Source organism: Aethalodelphis obliquidens, unplaced genomic scaffold, assembly GCF_003676395.1.
Source record: "Aethalodelphis obliquidens isolate GAN/ISIS:26980383/991018 unplaced genomic scaffold, ASM367639v1 scaffold81, whole genome shotgun sequence".
NCBI classification, from domain to species: Eukaryota; Metazoa; Chordata; class Mammalia; order Artiodactyla; family Delphinidae; genus Aethalodelphis; species Aethalodelphis obliquidens.
The window spans coordinates 5646207-5663069 of NW_020838025.1; the positions used below are offsets into that span (position 1 = coordinate 5646207).

At 39.9% G+C, this 16863-nt stretch overlaps 1 protein-coding gene across 9 annotated transcripts in view; it reads right to left on the reverse strand.

The window, feature by feature from the left end:
• Positions 1 to 16863, reverse strand: part of HPS3 (HPS3 biogenesis of lysosomal organelles complex 2 subunit 1) — an 85710-nt gene that overhangs the window by 62637 nt on the left and 6210 nt on the right. For all 9 annotated transcript variants that reach the window (XR_003429947.1, XR_003429946.1, XR_003429950.1 and 6 more), the window contains exons 2-5: positions 8625 to 9116; positions 7904 to 8075; positions 7715 to 7800; positions 4191 to 4383 (exon numbers count right to left, since the gene is read on the reverse strand). Coding sequence is in view for 4 of the 9 variants with exons in the window: in XM_027092867.1 (XP_026948668.1) it covers positions 4191 to 4383; positions 7715 to 7800; positions 7904 to 8075; positions 8625 to 9116 (943 nt within the window). In the remaining 5 variants the exon portion in view is untranslated. The remainder of the gene's footprint in view (positions 1 to 4190; positions 4384 to 7714; positions 7801 to 7903; positions 8076 to 8624; positions 9117 to 16863) is intronic.

The window sequence follows — 16863 nt, forward strand, 5'->3', positions numbered from 1 at the left end:
CGTATATTTCTACAAAGCTCCTTGTGTGACATACACTCCTAGTTAAGAACCATGGATCTGGGTCAATACCCTCATCTTATAGACAAAATGATGCCCCTGGGATCTGCCCAAAGTACAGAGAGGTGACTATTAAAGCCAAGGTTAGAACCCAAGTTTACTGATTATTATCTCGGGATGAAATGGAGCCTGGATTATGCTGCGCAACACACTTAGATTATGCAAACCCAATCCAATGGTAGAGAAAATCAGAGACTGTCTGAAGGAACCTTCAGAATTACCTAGTCCAGCAGCTTGTTTTTAAAGATTAGGGCCTGCAAGGTACATGATTGGTCCAAGTCCTCTCTGGAGAATGGAGTTAAATTAGACCCCAGGTCTCCTCACTCTTCACACTCCTCTAGCTCTTTCCACAACCCCAGGCTATGTCTGCACAGCAAAGCAACCCGGAGACCCCACAGTAAGTGCTTGGAGACTTACAAGTCAACCCTCCAACACTGACATTGAAAACCATCAATGTGTAACTTAGAAATTGATACAAAACCCATCTTGTCGTGGGTTCCCAGGAATGATTTTTAAAAACAAATCAGAGGGCTTCCTGGGTGGCTCAGTGGTTAAGAATCAGCCTGCCAATGCAGGGGACACGGGTTCAAGCCCTGGCCCGGGAAGATCCCACATGCAACTAAGCCCGTGCACCACAACTACTGAGCCTACGAGCCACAATTACCGAAGCCCGTGCACCTAGAGCCTGTGCTCCGCAACAAGAGAAGCCACGGCAATCAGAAGCCCGTGCACTGCAACGAAGCGTAGCCCCTGCTCGCCACAACTGAGAAAGCCCGTGCGCAGCAACAAAGACCCAGCGTAGCCAAAATAAATAAATAAATAAAATTTTTTAAAAAATCAGAACGTGAGAGAAGTAAAAATGAACTCTATTGAAATAAAGAAATGAAGGACTAAAGCAAATCTAACAATAACCTTAAAATAGAAGAAATACTTCTTTAACAAGAGAATCATTCTGACATTTTCACAGCTGCGAGACTTGGCACGATGTAGGGGCGTCAGTCAGGACTCTCCATCTGTTTGCTGGGGCTTCCACTTTGGTCTCAGCCCACTGTCAACTGTGTCCATGTCCAGAGAGCTCTAGGATGTGACCTCTGGAGTCATGACAATAGCTGGGACGGTAGCACCGCCGCTTAGAAATCTGGGGTAGAGGGTGCCCTCACGAAGAAAACTAAACAGAAGGGACTTTGAGATACTGGGAACCAAAAGAAGTACCTGCAGTGGGGCCAGGATGACAGGTCAGAGTAGCTATGACCACAAAGATGACCTTTAGGTTCTAGAGAGAAAAAGGCTGCATCCTCCAACTCACCTCCAGCAACATTAATCCAGCTATTAGCGGTCGCTGGAATACTAAGCAGCAGTATAAGAGAAGAACAAAGTGAACTGAAGTGTGCTGGCCTGGAAAGACGTCCAGGATACGCTGCTAAGCGAAGCAGCAAGTTGCTCAAAAGTGGACATCGTACGATCCACTTCTGTAAAAATCAAACCATAGCTGTTTATGTATTCTTTTAAAAAAAAAAAAGTTGGATGAATATAGACCAAGTGTTGACAAGGTTGACTCTGAGAAGGCAGATTATGGGAGGCCTTCCGATTCATGTATGTCTACGAGGATAACATTTTATTACATGATTTTATATTGTTCTTAGAGTCTTTTAAAAAATATTTTATTGCTTTTTTTTGAGGGTATATAAACATATCATTATTCAAGAAACTTTTCAAGACAAACTTATGGATCAAGATATTTCTAAAATACTATCTATTGGGTAAAATAAAAAATATGTAAAAATTAGTTCAACAATATAGGATTTTAAATATAGGGGTGGGGAATCTTTATTAAGAATCTGAATTTACATATAACAACTGCTATTCTAATGTCTAATGCTTCCATAGTCAGGTTAATGATGTCAGAGTATCTTTTGGTGCTAATATTAAGAAAAGCTTCAATAATTTCCCACCTGGAGGCAGGCAAAACCCACAGATTTTAAGTCTCTTCAAGCCCTCACTGTACTGTTTTCGGGACTCTACATTCCAAACTAGTTCATGACATACTCTGGGTGGAGGGGCATTTAGAGGGTCCACTCACTAAATTCTCAGTGTCCTGTACATTTATACAATCAGATGGATAAAAGATAGTCTGTTGTATAAATATTTTGGGGCAGAAATAAATATTGTCTTCCTTCTTTCTCCCTCTAATTTGTCCTTGGTTTCTGAGAAGCTATAGTTTTCTGGATTCTTCGGCATCTTTACAGACCCTTCTCTTTTTCCCCTCGCTTTCTAAACATGACTTTCACCAGTTTAGTTCTCCAACTACTTTTCTCTGTCTACACATTCTTGGGGTCATGATCACTACTTTGATAATGAGCTCTTTTTTGTTGGTAATAAAAATATCTAACCTTTCCTCTTTTCCCTAATCTTCAGTCCTATGTGTCCAAAAACCTATCAACATTTCCTCTTGGTATTCCCTAAGCACCTCAAACTCCAATGTCTAAACCAAACTTTTCTTTCACCCCATGCCACAGCAGCCTCCATTCTTTCATAAAAGCAGGCTCAAAACTGGTGGGTTTTCTCATGTCTTCTCCATTCCCAGTATCCCACTAGACATCAAGTCTTGTAATTCTCTCCCATCCATGCTTCCTTCTCTTCTCACTGCTACTGCCCTGCCCAAGTGCAACCCCTCATTATCCTTACTGAACCATCCCAATAGCTCATTATCTATGTTCAAACCATCCTCCACAGTGGCCACCACTCATTTTCCTAAAGCAATGCTCTATTCACATCCCTCTCTTTGGTCAAAATCTCAAAATATTCCTTAATTTCCAAAGCCCTGAGTTCTCTCTCAAGCACTGTTTTCCCCATTTCTCTATGTTTCAGCTCCTTTACATTTAAAGGACATAACTACACAACACTTTGGAAATTAAAAAGACTAGCTACCTCCACACTGTTCGTTTAAGGAACACACAATAGCATTTCTCCCTACACCACCAGGGAGTGAAAAGGCAGGGGAGTACCCCCACTAGGAGTGGGTGTCAGAATCTCCAGGTGGGTCCTGTGCTGTGTGAAATACACTCCAGCACCTGCTGGAGATTCTGATATTACCACTCAGCTGAAAACAAAACAAAACAAAAATCACTGTCCTATGCAATTAATTATTGGACACTCCTGCAAACCTGGACATAGCTTTGTTTATAGCTTTCCCTCTATCTAGAATGTCTTTCTCTTCCAATCTCTATGTGTCAAATTCTAACTAGCTTCCGGGCTTCACTTCAAACGCAAAAACCTTACCCGTGTGACTCAGCCAGAAGTAATTTCCCTCCTCCCACAGCCTACGCCCCTTTCACGAAGTCTTAAGACATTTTTCACTAATCTCCTAGTGTTTGCGTCCCTGGTCTCTGGCCCTCTCTTATGTTGTTGCTTCAGAAAGCAGATGGTGTGCCTTATTCACAGGTGGTTGGCCAGAGGGCTTAATGCAGTGCCTTGACTATAATCTAAACTGAAAAAACAGGAAATAAAACCATAAGCATCACTTACTGCTGAGATAAAAGGAAATGACATTAAAGCCCTGCTCAGGAGCCCAGTTTACATGCCAGATTACTAGGGTAAGGCAACTCAGAAGACATCCACCACCAGTTAGCCACATGACCGTGACCACCCCCAACCTCTGGATCCTTTCCCCATCTACACTACTCAGAGGGTAGAATCAGGCAGTCTTTCTGGCCTCTTGACAGTCCTACACCATTATCAATTAACTCAACTCATACGGAAAAGATAGGACAGCAGTGAAAAAAAATTAGGAAATCTAAAACAAAGTCTAAAGAGATGCCCTGACTGGCCCCACTGACTTTTCATTAGAATTCCCTACGAAAATCTTCCCTCATGAAGAACTTTATACTTCCTTAGAAAGATCCCCATCCAGGCTAAGAAAATAAAACAAAGGCAAAACCGGAATCTACATCTCTGACATTGAAAAGGCAGGTATGGGCCATTAAAAAAAAAGAACAAAAACCCCACAGATGTATATCATTGATGTACAGTGCCATACGACGGTGCACATAATTCTCATTTAAGGATTTAGAAAGCACCTCAAGAATTTACAGAGAAATAAGTGACTCAGAAGCCAGCAAGTGACTGGAACATACCTCGTGATGACATGCAAAAACTGTGGTGTGAGCACCGCCTGCTGAGACTTCTCAGGATACTGGTAGACTGACATTAATTCAACAGATTTGACAACCATGTACAGATAGCCCACATGAGGTAATGAGAAAAAACAAAAGAGGCTCAGCAACTCTTTCTCCTGAGATGAATGTTTTCTCTCAGAAGTAAGAGACCCTGCATGAAGAAAACAAACAAAAAAACAAACCAACCATGAAACCAGTAAATAAAGGGAACCAATATTTTGACTTTTCTATGCAAAAAAGTCTATAAATGGAGAACCAAAGAGTTGCTTAGGGGAAGTTGCTCTTTATATAAGAATGCCAGTAAAAAAAGAAAAAGGAGGGCTTCCCTGGTGGCGCAGTGGTTGAGAGTCTGCCTGCCGATGCAGGGGACACGGGTTCGTGCCCCGGTCCGGGAAGATCCCACATGCCGCGGAGTGGTTGGGCCCGTGAGCCACGGCCGCTGGGCCTGCGCGTCCGGAGCCTGTGCTCCGCAACGGGAGAGGCCGCAACAGTGAGAGGCCCGCGTACCGCAAAAAAAAAAAAAAAAAGAAAGAAAGAAAGAAAAAGGAGTGATATAATATCACCATTTGAAACCCCTAATAAATTAACAGATCTAGGTGATCACCATCAATGGTTGTCAACCATTGATTAACCAATGGTTGTTAACAAAAAGAGCCAACCTAATACTATGTACCTTCCAAGAGAACTCAACACTACTTGTTACCAAAAAAATCATGATCATCACCATCACCTGATCAAGCCTGTCTAGAACAGCACTGTCAATAGAACTATAATGTGAGTTACATATGTAATTTGAAGTTTTCTAGTAATCACTTTTTAAAAAATAAAAAGCAGGCCAAATTTTAAAAATATATTGCATGAATCCAACACATCCAAAATATTATCATTCTAATTAGCAATCAATAAAAAATTGAGATATTTTACATTTTTTGTTGTACTAAGTCTTTAAGACCTAGTGTTAATTTTACATTTACAGCATATCTTAATTTAGACTAGTCACATTTCAAAGTGCTCAATTGCAACATGTGACTAATGGCTACCGTACTGAACAATGCAGTTTTAGATCAGAGGGAAATACAGGGATACAGGAACATGTTAAATGACACTGTGGGGAGTCAATCAGCAAAATCCAGATTGTGGGAAATTCTGCAGTAATAGTGCAGCTTCTTGCTAACTAAATTGCAAAGAAAAAAGAAAGAGAGGGGAAGGCAGAGCCTACATATTAAAAGAGAGGTAGAAGACATCAGAACCAATTGCAACGTATGAACCTTACTTGAAATCTGATTCAAACAAGTAAATTGCAGAAAAAATTGTTTTAGACAATCAGGGAAATTTGAACTGACGGGTATTTGATGATATCAAGCCATCTTTAAAAAATGTGAAATTACATTTGGGGTTTGTTTAAATAAAAGAATCCTTTTCTTTTAGAAACACATGCTGAAATATTTAGAGATGAAAAGGTATACACTCTTGGATTTGCATAAAAATAATCTGGCATGGGGTGGGGGGTGGTTATGAGGCAACACTGTTGAAGTTGTGTGATGGGTACATAGGGGTCACTGTACTATTTTCTCTACATCTGTGTGCTTGAAATTTTTCATAATCAAAATGTTTTTAAAAAAACATATAGCTCTGATTGATACCCTTCAAGGACACCATCAATAACAGAAGAAAGTTCAATTATGGCACTTCCACAACTGGCCCAAAGCAACTGATCCAGTTTCTACTTCCTCTTCTTTCCTACACACATCTGTGCTCTAGTTAGACAGAGCTGCTTGCTAGTCTCCAAACACACATGATGGTTTTACACCTTGCCTGTGTTGGTTCCCTTTATGTAATACCTTACCAAAATGTCCAACTTCTAAAAATTTTACTCATCCAGCAGGGCCCAGCTCATACATGTACTACCCATCCCCTCATCTGTCCACTAAGTAAACATCCATCAGACACCTCAGACACCTACTACGTGCCACTGTTCCAGGTTCTGGGTACACCACAGTGCACAAGACAAAGTAACTGCATTCATTCTAGTGAGGGGGAGTGGGGTGGAGAATAAACAAACTCTGCAGTATGTGGAGAGGGAACAGTTTAAATAGAGAAGTCAGAGAAGTTCTCTGTGGCGAGGTGATACGTGAGCTGTGAATTGAAGAACTGGAAGACACCAAGTAACGCAAGCTCTGAGGGAGGTTCCTTCTGAGCACTGGAAGAGTAAATAACAGGTCTTAGATAAGAGTGTGCTCAGTGTATCTGAGGAAGAGAGAAAAGTCACATGGATGGAGAATTGTAAGAGGGTGAGTGGGACAAGAAGAGCTCCGAGTCAGGGTCATGGAGGCCATGAAAAGGATTTGAGCTTTTGTTCCAGGTGCTGGGGGAAAACCCTGGATAAAGAGCTAACCCTCTAAGGTGGCTGTGTACCCTCTGGTCTCCTGCCTCGTGTTACACCTCCCTCTCCCTTGCTTCTCTCAGTTCCACAAGCAAAGATTCTCCCTCGGCCACAAGGCCTTCACTGCTTCCTCTGTACCAACCCTATCCCCAAATCGGCCCCTATTCACTCTGCAGATCCTCTTTCTCAGGAAGCCTTCCCTGACCCCAGGAGGAGGTCAGGATCTTTTGTTATACACTCTCGAGACAGGGTTCCTCTCTCACAGAGTGCTCAGGTCAGAGTGTAATTGTGTACTCTTTCTTGTGATCATTCCATTCATGTCTGCCTCCCCCCCGCGAGACAACAGGCTCCCTGAGTACAAGTACTCTGCCTACTTTTGCTCATTATTGGTTCCCTAGTATTCAGCACAATACCCGACACAGTAGGTACTCAGTAAATGTTTGCTAAAAGAAAGAAAAGAATAATGAAGGTTATAAACCCATTTGATCAGAAAAATATTCCTATCTTTCCCTAGGCAACTCCTAAAGATATTAAGCGGGCCAGGACTAAGTACAAAACTTAACAGTGATTCTTAATCTCGGTTGCCCATCATATTGCTGGGGAGGTTTTAAAAAATACTGATGCCCAGGCTGCATAGCTGACCAATTAAGTCAGAATCTCCAACACGTAAAGACTGGGCAACAGTATCTTGAAAAGCGTCCAAGTAAGGCCAATGTGCAGTAAGGCTGAAAATCACCTCTCTAAATGGATTTCCATTCAGTCCACATTCTCCCACCTGGCTCACAAGGCCGTCATAAGCAGCTCTGGCAAATGACCCAGCTGGACCCAGATGAACCTTAGCTATAACAGGGCTTCCATTTCCCTTTTGGAACCTAGAGACTATTTCAAACAGGGAAATGGGTTCTGTCAGTCACATCCTCTCCATGGCTTCTCCTAGCAGTCACGACTTCCCTTTCTAGCACTTACTGTTATTTGCTAAGGAATCTGCCCAAGGCCACAGGGAGCCTCAGTAGAAGAACCTAATCTATTTCCCACACCGGTCTCCCCTCCCGTCCGAGGGCTTTTTCACCTCATTGCACTGCAGCACTGTCATACTTACCAGTTTGGTAAATGGGCAGCAGCTGAAGTGAATGCAACTTGATGTCATCCGACAAGACACAGGATGAAATATCAGGAGCAAAACGTCTGTGAGTTTAAAGAGAGAGAGAGGGGGGAGAGATCTAATTTCCATGTACTTTAAGTAGGTAAATATATATTAAATGCTGGTGAATAAAAAGCTTTCTAGTACCTATAGAGCAGGTGCTGAACGTGGAAATATTTTATTTTTTCATCAGCTAATCCTGTTGACTCCAGTGTAACAGCTATTCCACACTGTTTGCTTTTTTCACCAAGAAGTTCCATGGGCTTTTGGCAGATAACAAAATCATCTGACTCAAGCTGCAAAGTCTCATTACTGATGTCTTCAAAAATAAAATTGAAGAAAATTATTTAATAACTCCAAGTACCCCTCCAACGCAAATGAGATTGCACAATATCCCCCCACCAATTAAACAGACATAGGAATAATTTATGCACACACGTCTCACGTATTTATAAAGCACTATGATTTTGAAAAGTCTCAGCACTTGCTCTTTTATCCCTCACAACTGATGAAGTACAATGGGCTATTATCATCGTCGCCATTTTACACACGAGGAAATTGAAACTCAGAGATGGTATTCCTAACCCGAGGTCATTCAGCTAGTAAACATGAGGACTGGGTCCAGAACTCCTCATCCAGCAGCAGCTGTTTCATTATTTCTCATGACAAATATATGTTGAAATACATTTACATGCTACAGAATAAGATATGGGCAGCCAGATGATAAATCCAAATCCCATGTATTAGGAACAACTACATCATAAATAATGTGGCTTGCAATATACATACTAGAGCCTTTCAGAGATTGCCAGAAATAAGGGTTTTCTCTGCACCCAACACAAGAAAGTAAGCTAAATTCATTATTTACCTTCTGACAGTTTCAGTGGATTGTTGGTCTTACGTGGATGGCGGTTAACACGCTCTCCATTTTTGGGGTCTGACTCCAGTTTTAGGATTAAAACCTCTAAGTCTGACATGACAGCGACATATCCAATACAAAAAGAAATTTCAACAGGGGTGATATTATCTATATGGATAATTAAAGAGCGCTCAAAGTCCAATATTGACAATTCTTCATTAATGATCTGATACTTCAAACTAAATAAAACTAACTTATTTGTGCAGCCAACAAGAAGGTCTCCTTTCACAGGGCAACAGGAAATGCACAGGGGGGCCTCAGAAAGCGGCATTTCCACAATAGACATCTGGTCTCTGAAGGTTTCACTGAAGGGTGCCTCCACGTCATGTCCGACCATTCGGATACACACTCGGGAGTTTTCAGTCCTTTTACTTCTCCAGTTCACATAAGCGCGCAGAAACGTAGCTTTGTTTTTCTCTTCAATTGCTACCAAATAGTCTCCTGAGAAAGAAATAAGATTATACTTAGAATTTGTAATTAGAAACCACCACTTACCTTGCACCATGAGAAGGAACTATAACTGAATCTAATGTGAATGTTTGAATTAAAGATTGACTAGAACGAAACTCTAAGTAACAGGATCTTAGGTGTATTTTTAACTAATAGACATTTAGATTCTGAAATACAATTTCCCCCCATTTTAATGTCTTAAGATAACCCATTAATTATTCATGAAGCGTACAGAGAAATTCTACGATTTATTCCTATGAGAGCTCTAAGTGTTACTGCAGCTCTGAATCTACAGCTCTAACGAAGTTCTCCTGACATAAAGAGTTTGGTATTAGTGTGATGTTAAAGTCAGGTATAAATTCAGGAACTCTGAAGAGGTTAGCAGAACTTATACTACAACCCTTCCCCTTCCCACAAAAGTCATATCTTTATGTCAACTCTGAGAAACAGGATAAAGCCATACATATTAAATAAAATTTCAATCCAAGTTAATTTTCCCTTAATTGTTGATTTTCTTGGATTATTTTAAATTACAAAGTAATTTTGGAATCACTCTTTGTTGTGAGAAGTCAAAGTGATAAAGAGGTGCAAAATGAAAAGTAGTATGATCTCTCCCTGGCAGTCCGATCCACGAGGAGACAATGTTAACACACACAGCCTAAACCCGTGTCCTTCTAAACCTTTCTTTCATATAAACCTAGATCATAGAGTGGTAGTTTGTCATTTCTGTGTTTTTACCAAAATGGAATCACACTAAATATATTTAACAATCTGCAACTTTAAAAAATTACCAATGTATTACCAAAAGATTACCAAATATCTTTCCCTCCAGGTTAGAAACATGGATATCTAACATCCTTTTCAACATCTGCAAAATATCCTGTATGTATATGTGCCATAATTTATTCAACAATTCCCCTACTGAGATACTACATTCAAGTATTTCCAGGGTTTTTTTGCTACTATACTTCATACTGTAAGAAATAGGCCTATACCTCTATATTTATTTAGGGGCAGGGGTAAGTTTCAACGGCATAGATTCTCAAAAGTAAGACTATCAGGTCAAAGGGCAGGTGCATTTTTAACACATATTGCCAGATTATAATCACAATTATGTCATAGAGATTCATGTTGTCACCAGCGCTGTTTAAACAGCACTATTTTCCCACATCTTCACTAGAACTGACTCCATGTGATGGGGGAAACATGGACTCTAATGGTTATTATAATTTATATTTTCCAGACCACTTATAAAGCTGGCCATCTTATCCTATGTTTATTCAGCCATGTATAATTTCCCTTCTGCAAGTTATCTACTATTTTATTAGGTTGATTTTTCTTATCGAGGAAGAGCAGCTCTCTGGGTAAAAGTGATAATTAATCCTTCATTGGCCATGAAGAGCAAATCATTTTTGGTAGTCTATAGTTTGACTTTTGACTTTGCTATGGTTTGACTTTGTATGGCATCTTTTACAATATGTAACCAGCTATGTATCTTTTCCTTCTTAGCTTCTGTGTTTGCTAACTTGCTTAAACAGTCTCTTATGTTCTCCAATTACATAAACACACACTTACATATTCTATTTTAGTGGTTTTTTAAATTTAATTTTTTTTTTTTTTTTGGCTGCATTGGGTCTTCGTTGCTGCGTGAGGGCTTTCTCTAGTTGCAGCGAGCGGGGGCTACTCTTCGTGGCGGTGCACGGGCTTCTCACTGCGGTAGCTTCTCTTGTTGCGGAGCACAGGCTCTAGGCGTGAAAGCTTCAGTAGTTGTGGCACGCAGGCTCAGTAGTTGTGGCTCACAGGCTCTAGAGCGCAGGCTCAGTAGCTGTGGCGCATGGGCTTGGTTGCTCCACATCATGTGGGATCTTCCTGGACCAGGGATCGAACCCGTGTCCCCTGCATTGGAGGGTGGATTCTTAACCCTGCGCCACCAGGGAAGTCCTCATTTAAATTTTTAATCTTTAGAACTTTGTGGGTCAGAGGGTATAAGTCAGTGTTATTCTGAAAAGAGAACTTACTACATGCTAAACATTATTAGGTAAACAAGCCCTTTTCCAATGAATTGAAACTGAAATGCTGCTGTTAGCACACGAACTTCCCATATACAAATGCAGCAAGCAAGCGGGGGCAGCCCCTTTCTGCAGACACCAAGTGGGCTGGCCAAGCCCCTCCTCCTCCAGAATGAACCAGCCTTCAACAGAAGCAAACCTTCTCCTGTGCTGGTTCCTTTGATGCCACAGAGGTGGAGCCTGTACCTGTTCTCTCCCCAGAGATCTTGGTGGAATGCCTAAATATACCCTGCAGGCCCCATACATTTGCTCACTCTGTTCCAGAGAAGCAGTCTGATGGAGTTGGGGGCAAAAGATGCCTTGTGGCCTCCATCTTCCTTGAATTCCCTCAGTAAATACATTAAACAAAAATTTTTATTGTGGTAAAATATAAGTAAAACTTACCATTTTCACCATTTTTAAGTGTACAACTCAATGATATTAAGTACATTCACACTGTTATACAGCCATTACCACCACCTCCAAAACTTTTTCATCTTCCCCAAAACTCTGAATCCATTAAACAATAACTCCCCATTCCTACCCTCTGTACACGGTTTTTATTACTTAAATAATACAGTATAGCACCAATGCTGAACAACATGATTATGTGCAATACATAAATATGAACTATTTGTACACATCTGCAGATCTAACTCAGAACTATGGTACATAAAATTGAAAGCAAAACTAAGTGCATTAATAATAAAAGTGAGGGGCTTCCCTGGTGGCACAGTGGTTGAGAGTCCGCCTGCCGATGCAGGGGACACGGGTTCGTGCCCCAGTCCGGGAAGATCCCACATGCCGCGGAGCGGCTGGGCCTATGAGCCATGGCCGCTGAGCCTGTGCGTCCGGAGCCTGTGCTCCACAACGGGAGAGGCCACAGCAGTGAGAGGCCCGCGTACCGCAAAATAAATAAATAAATAAAAATAAAAGTGAGGGGGTGGAGTCAAGATGGCGGACTAGGAGGACGAGGAATTTGCATCTCTGCATGACCAAGGCACCTACCAGTGACCAAGGCACCACCGGTGGGGGATCACGGACACCTAAGGGGACAGGAGGAACCACCAGCGACCGGGTCCTGAGCCTAGGCACCGCCCCATGCTAAAATGTCACCCCCCCACTGGCCTAGGTCCCACCCCACCCTAAACCCCACCCTTGCCTAAATTCCACCCCTGCCTAAACTCTGCCCCCACAGCCAAGACTTTTTTTTTCTTCTTTACTCTTTTACATTGGGGTTCTGTTTTACCTTGCTGATTCATTATTGTTAATTCATTTATATTTTTATTTTTCCTAATAAATCTTTTATTTTTCTAACTTTATTTTATTCTTTATACTTTGTTATTGATCTCTCCTTTTGGCTTGTTCTCCCCCCCCCCTTTTTTTCTTTTCTCTGTTGCAGTTTTATTTTACCTTGTTGCAGTTGTATCAATTATATTTTTATTTTTCCTAATCTATTTTTTATCTTTCTAATTTTTTTTTATTCTTTGATATTGTACTGATCTTTTTTTTCTTTTCTTTTCCTTTTTTTTTTTTTTTTTTTTTGCCACAACACAAAGCTTGTGGGATTTGGTTCCCAGACCTGAGGTTGGGCCCTAGCTCCTATGGTGGGAGCTCTGAGTCCGAAACGCTGGGCTAAAAGAAAACCTCAGACCCCAGGGAATATCAACCAGAGTGAGGCCTCCCAGAGGTCCTAATCTCAGCACTAAGACCCGCCTCTGTCCAACTCCCTGCAAACTCCAGTGCTGGATGCCTCAGGCCAAACTACCAGTAAGACAGGAATACAGCCCCACCCATCCAAAAAAAAAAATGAAATGACAAAAAAATATGTTACAGATGAAAGAGCAAGGCAAAAACCTATAAGACCAAATAAATGAAGATGAAATAGGCAACCTACCTGAAAAAGAATTCACAGTAGTGATAGTAAAGATATCCAAAATCTCAAAAGCAGAATGGAGAAAACAGAAGAAACATTTAACAAGGATCTAGAAGAACTAAAGAGCAAATAAACAGTGATGAACAACACAATAACTGAAATTAAAAATACTCTAAAAGGAATCAATAGCAGAATAACTGAGGCAGAAGAATGGATAAGTGAGCTGGAAGATAAAATAGTGGAAATAACTGACAGGGAGCAGAATAAAGAAAAAATAATGAAAAGAATTGAGGACAGTCTCAAGAGACCTCTAGGACAACATTAAACACAGCAACATTCAATTACAGGGGTCCCAGAAGAGGAAGAGAAAAAGTAAGGGACTGAGAAAATATTTGAAGAGCTTATAGTTGAAAACTTCCCTAACATGGGAAAGGAAATAGTCAATCAAGTCCAGGAAGCACAGAGAGTCCCATACAGGATAAACCCAAAGAGAAACATGCCGAGACACATATTAATCAAACTATCAAAAATTAAATACAAAGAAAAAATATTAAAAGTAGCAAGGGAAAAACAACAAATAACATATAAGGGAATCCCCATAAGGTTAACAACTGATCTTTCAGCAGAAACTCTGCAAGCCAGAGGGAATGGCAGGATATACTTAAAGTGATGAAAGGAAAAAACCTACAACCAAGATTACTCTACCCAGCAAGGATCTCATTCAGATTCCATGGGGAAATTAAAACCTCTACAGACAAGCAAAAGCTAAGAGAATTCAGTGCCACCAAACCAGCTTCACAACAAATGCTAAAGGAACTTCTCTAGGCAGGAAACACAAGAGAAGGAAAAGACCTACAAAAACAAACCCAAAATAATTAAGAAAGTGGTAATAGGAACAAACATATTGATAATTACCTTAAATGCAAATGGATTAAATGCTCCAACCAAAAGACATAGACGGCTGAATGGATACAAAAACAAGACCCATATATATGCTGTCTGCAAGAGACCCACTTCAGACCTAGGGACACATACAGACTGAAAGTGAGGGGATGGAAAAAGATATTCCATGCAAATGTAAATCAGAAGAAGGCTGGAGTAGCAATTCTCATATCAGACAAAATAGACTTTAAAATAAAGTCTTGTAATAAATTACAAGAGACAAAGAAGGACACTACATAATGATCAAGGGATCAATCCAGTTAGAAGATATAACAATGGTAAATATTTATGCACCCACAATAGGAGCACCTCAATACATAAGGCAAATGTTAACAGCCATAAGAGGGGAAATCAACAGTAACACAATAATAGTACGGGACTTTAACACCCCACTTTCACCAATGGACAGATCATCCAAAGTGAAAATAAATAAGGAAACAAAAGCTTTAAGTGATACATTAAAAAAGATGGACTTAACTGATATTTATAGAACATCCATCCAAAAGCAACAGAATACACTTTCTTCTCAAGGGTTCATGGAAAATTCTCCAGTATAGACCATATCGTGGGTCACAAATGAAGCCTTGGTAAATTTAAGAAAATTGAAATCATATCAAGTATCTTTTCCGACCACAACACTAAGAGACTAGATATCAATTACAGGAAAAAATCTGTAAAAAATACAAATACATGGAGGTTGAACAATACGCTACTAAATAACCAAGAGATCACTGAAGAAATCAAAGAGGAAATCAAAAAATACCGAGAAACAAATAACAATGAAAACACGATGACCCAAAACCAATGGGAGGCAGCAAAAGCAGTTCTAAGAGGGAAGTTTATAGCAATACAATCCTACCTCAAGAAACAAGAAAAATCTCAAATCAACAATCTAACCTTACACCTAAAGCAATTAGAGAAAGAAGAACAAAAAAACCCCAAAGGTAGCAGAAGGAAAGAAATCATAAAGATCAGATCGGAAATAAATGAAAAAGAAATGAAGACAACAATAGCAAAGATCAATAAAACTAAAAGTTGGTTCTTTGAGAAGATAAACAAAATTGATAAACCATTAGCCAGACTCATCAAAAAAAAAAGGGAGAAGACTCAGATCAACAAAATTACAAGTGAAAATGGAGAAGTAACAACTGACACTGCAGAAATACAAAGGATCATGACAGCTGACAACAAGCAACTATATACCAATAAAATGGGCAACCTGGAAGAAATGGACAAATTCTTGGAAAAGTACAACCTTCTGAGACTCAACCAGGAAGAAATAGAAAATATAAATGGACCAATCACAAGCACTGAAATTGAAACTGTGATTAAAAATCTTCCAACACACAAAAGCCCATGACCAGATGGCTTCACAGGAGAATTCTAACAAACATTTAGAGAAGAGCTAACACCTATCCTTCTCAAACTCTCCCAAAATATAGCAGAGGGAAGAACACTCCCAAACTCATTTTATGAGGCCACCATCATCCTGATATGAAAACCAGACAGAGATGTCACAAAAAAATAAAACTACCCAATATCACTGATGAACATAGATGCAAAAATCCTCAACAAAAATACTAGGAAACGGAATCCAACAGCACATTAAAAGGATCATACACCATGATCAAGTGGGGTTTATCCCAGGAATGCAAGAGATTCTTCAATATACACAAATCAATCAATGTGATACACCATATTAACAAATTGAAAGATAAAAACCACATGATAATCTCAATAGATGCAGAAAAAGCTTTAGACAAAATTCAGCACCCATTTATGACAAAAACTCTTCAGAAAGGGGGCACAGAGGGAACCTACCTCAAAATACTAAAGGACATTTATGACAAATGATGATCCAACATAATTCTCAACGGTGAAAAACTGAAACCATTTCTTCTAAAATCAGGAAGAAGACAAGGTTGCCCACTCTCATCACTATGATTCAACATAGTGTTGGAAGTTTTAGCTACAGCAATCCAAGAAGAAAAAGAAAAAAAAGGAATACAAATCAGAAAAGAAGAAGTAAAAGTGTCACTATTTGCAGGTGACGTGATACTATACATAGAGAATCCTAAAGATGCTACCAGAAAACTGCTAGAGCTAATCAATGAATTTGGTAGAGTAGCAGGATACAAAATTAATGCACAGAAATCTCTTGCATTCTGATACACTAATGATGAAAAATCTGAAAGACAAATTAAGGAAACACTCCCATTTACCATTGCAACAAAAAGAATAAAATACCTAGGAATAAACCTACCTAAGGAGACAAAACACCTGTATGGAGAAAACTATAAGACACTGATGAAGGAAATTAAAGATGATACAAACAGATGGAGAGATATACTGTGTTCTTGGATTGGAAGAATCAACATTGTGAAAATGACTATACTACCCAATCAATCTACAGATTCAGTGCAATCCCTATCAAACTACCAATGGAATTTTTCACAGAAGTAGGCAAAAAATTTCACAATTTGTATGGAAACACAAAAGACCCCAAATAGCCAAAGCAATCTAAAGAAAGAAAAGCAGAGCTGGAGCAATCAGGCTCCCTGACATCAGACTATACTACAAAGCTACAGTAATCAAGACAATATGGTACTGGCACAAAAACAGCAATATAGATCAATGGAACAGAGTAGAAAGCTCAGAGATAAACCCATGCACCTTATCTTTGATAAAGGAGGCAAGAGTATACGATGGAGAAAAGACAGCCTCTTCAGTAAGTGGTGCTGGGAAAACTGGACACCTACATGGAAAAGCATGAAATTAGAACACTCCCTAACACCATATACAAAAATAAACTCAAAATGGATTAGAGACCTAAACGTAAGGCCAGACACTATAAAACTCTTAGAGGAAAACA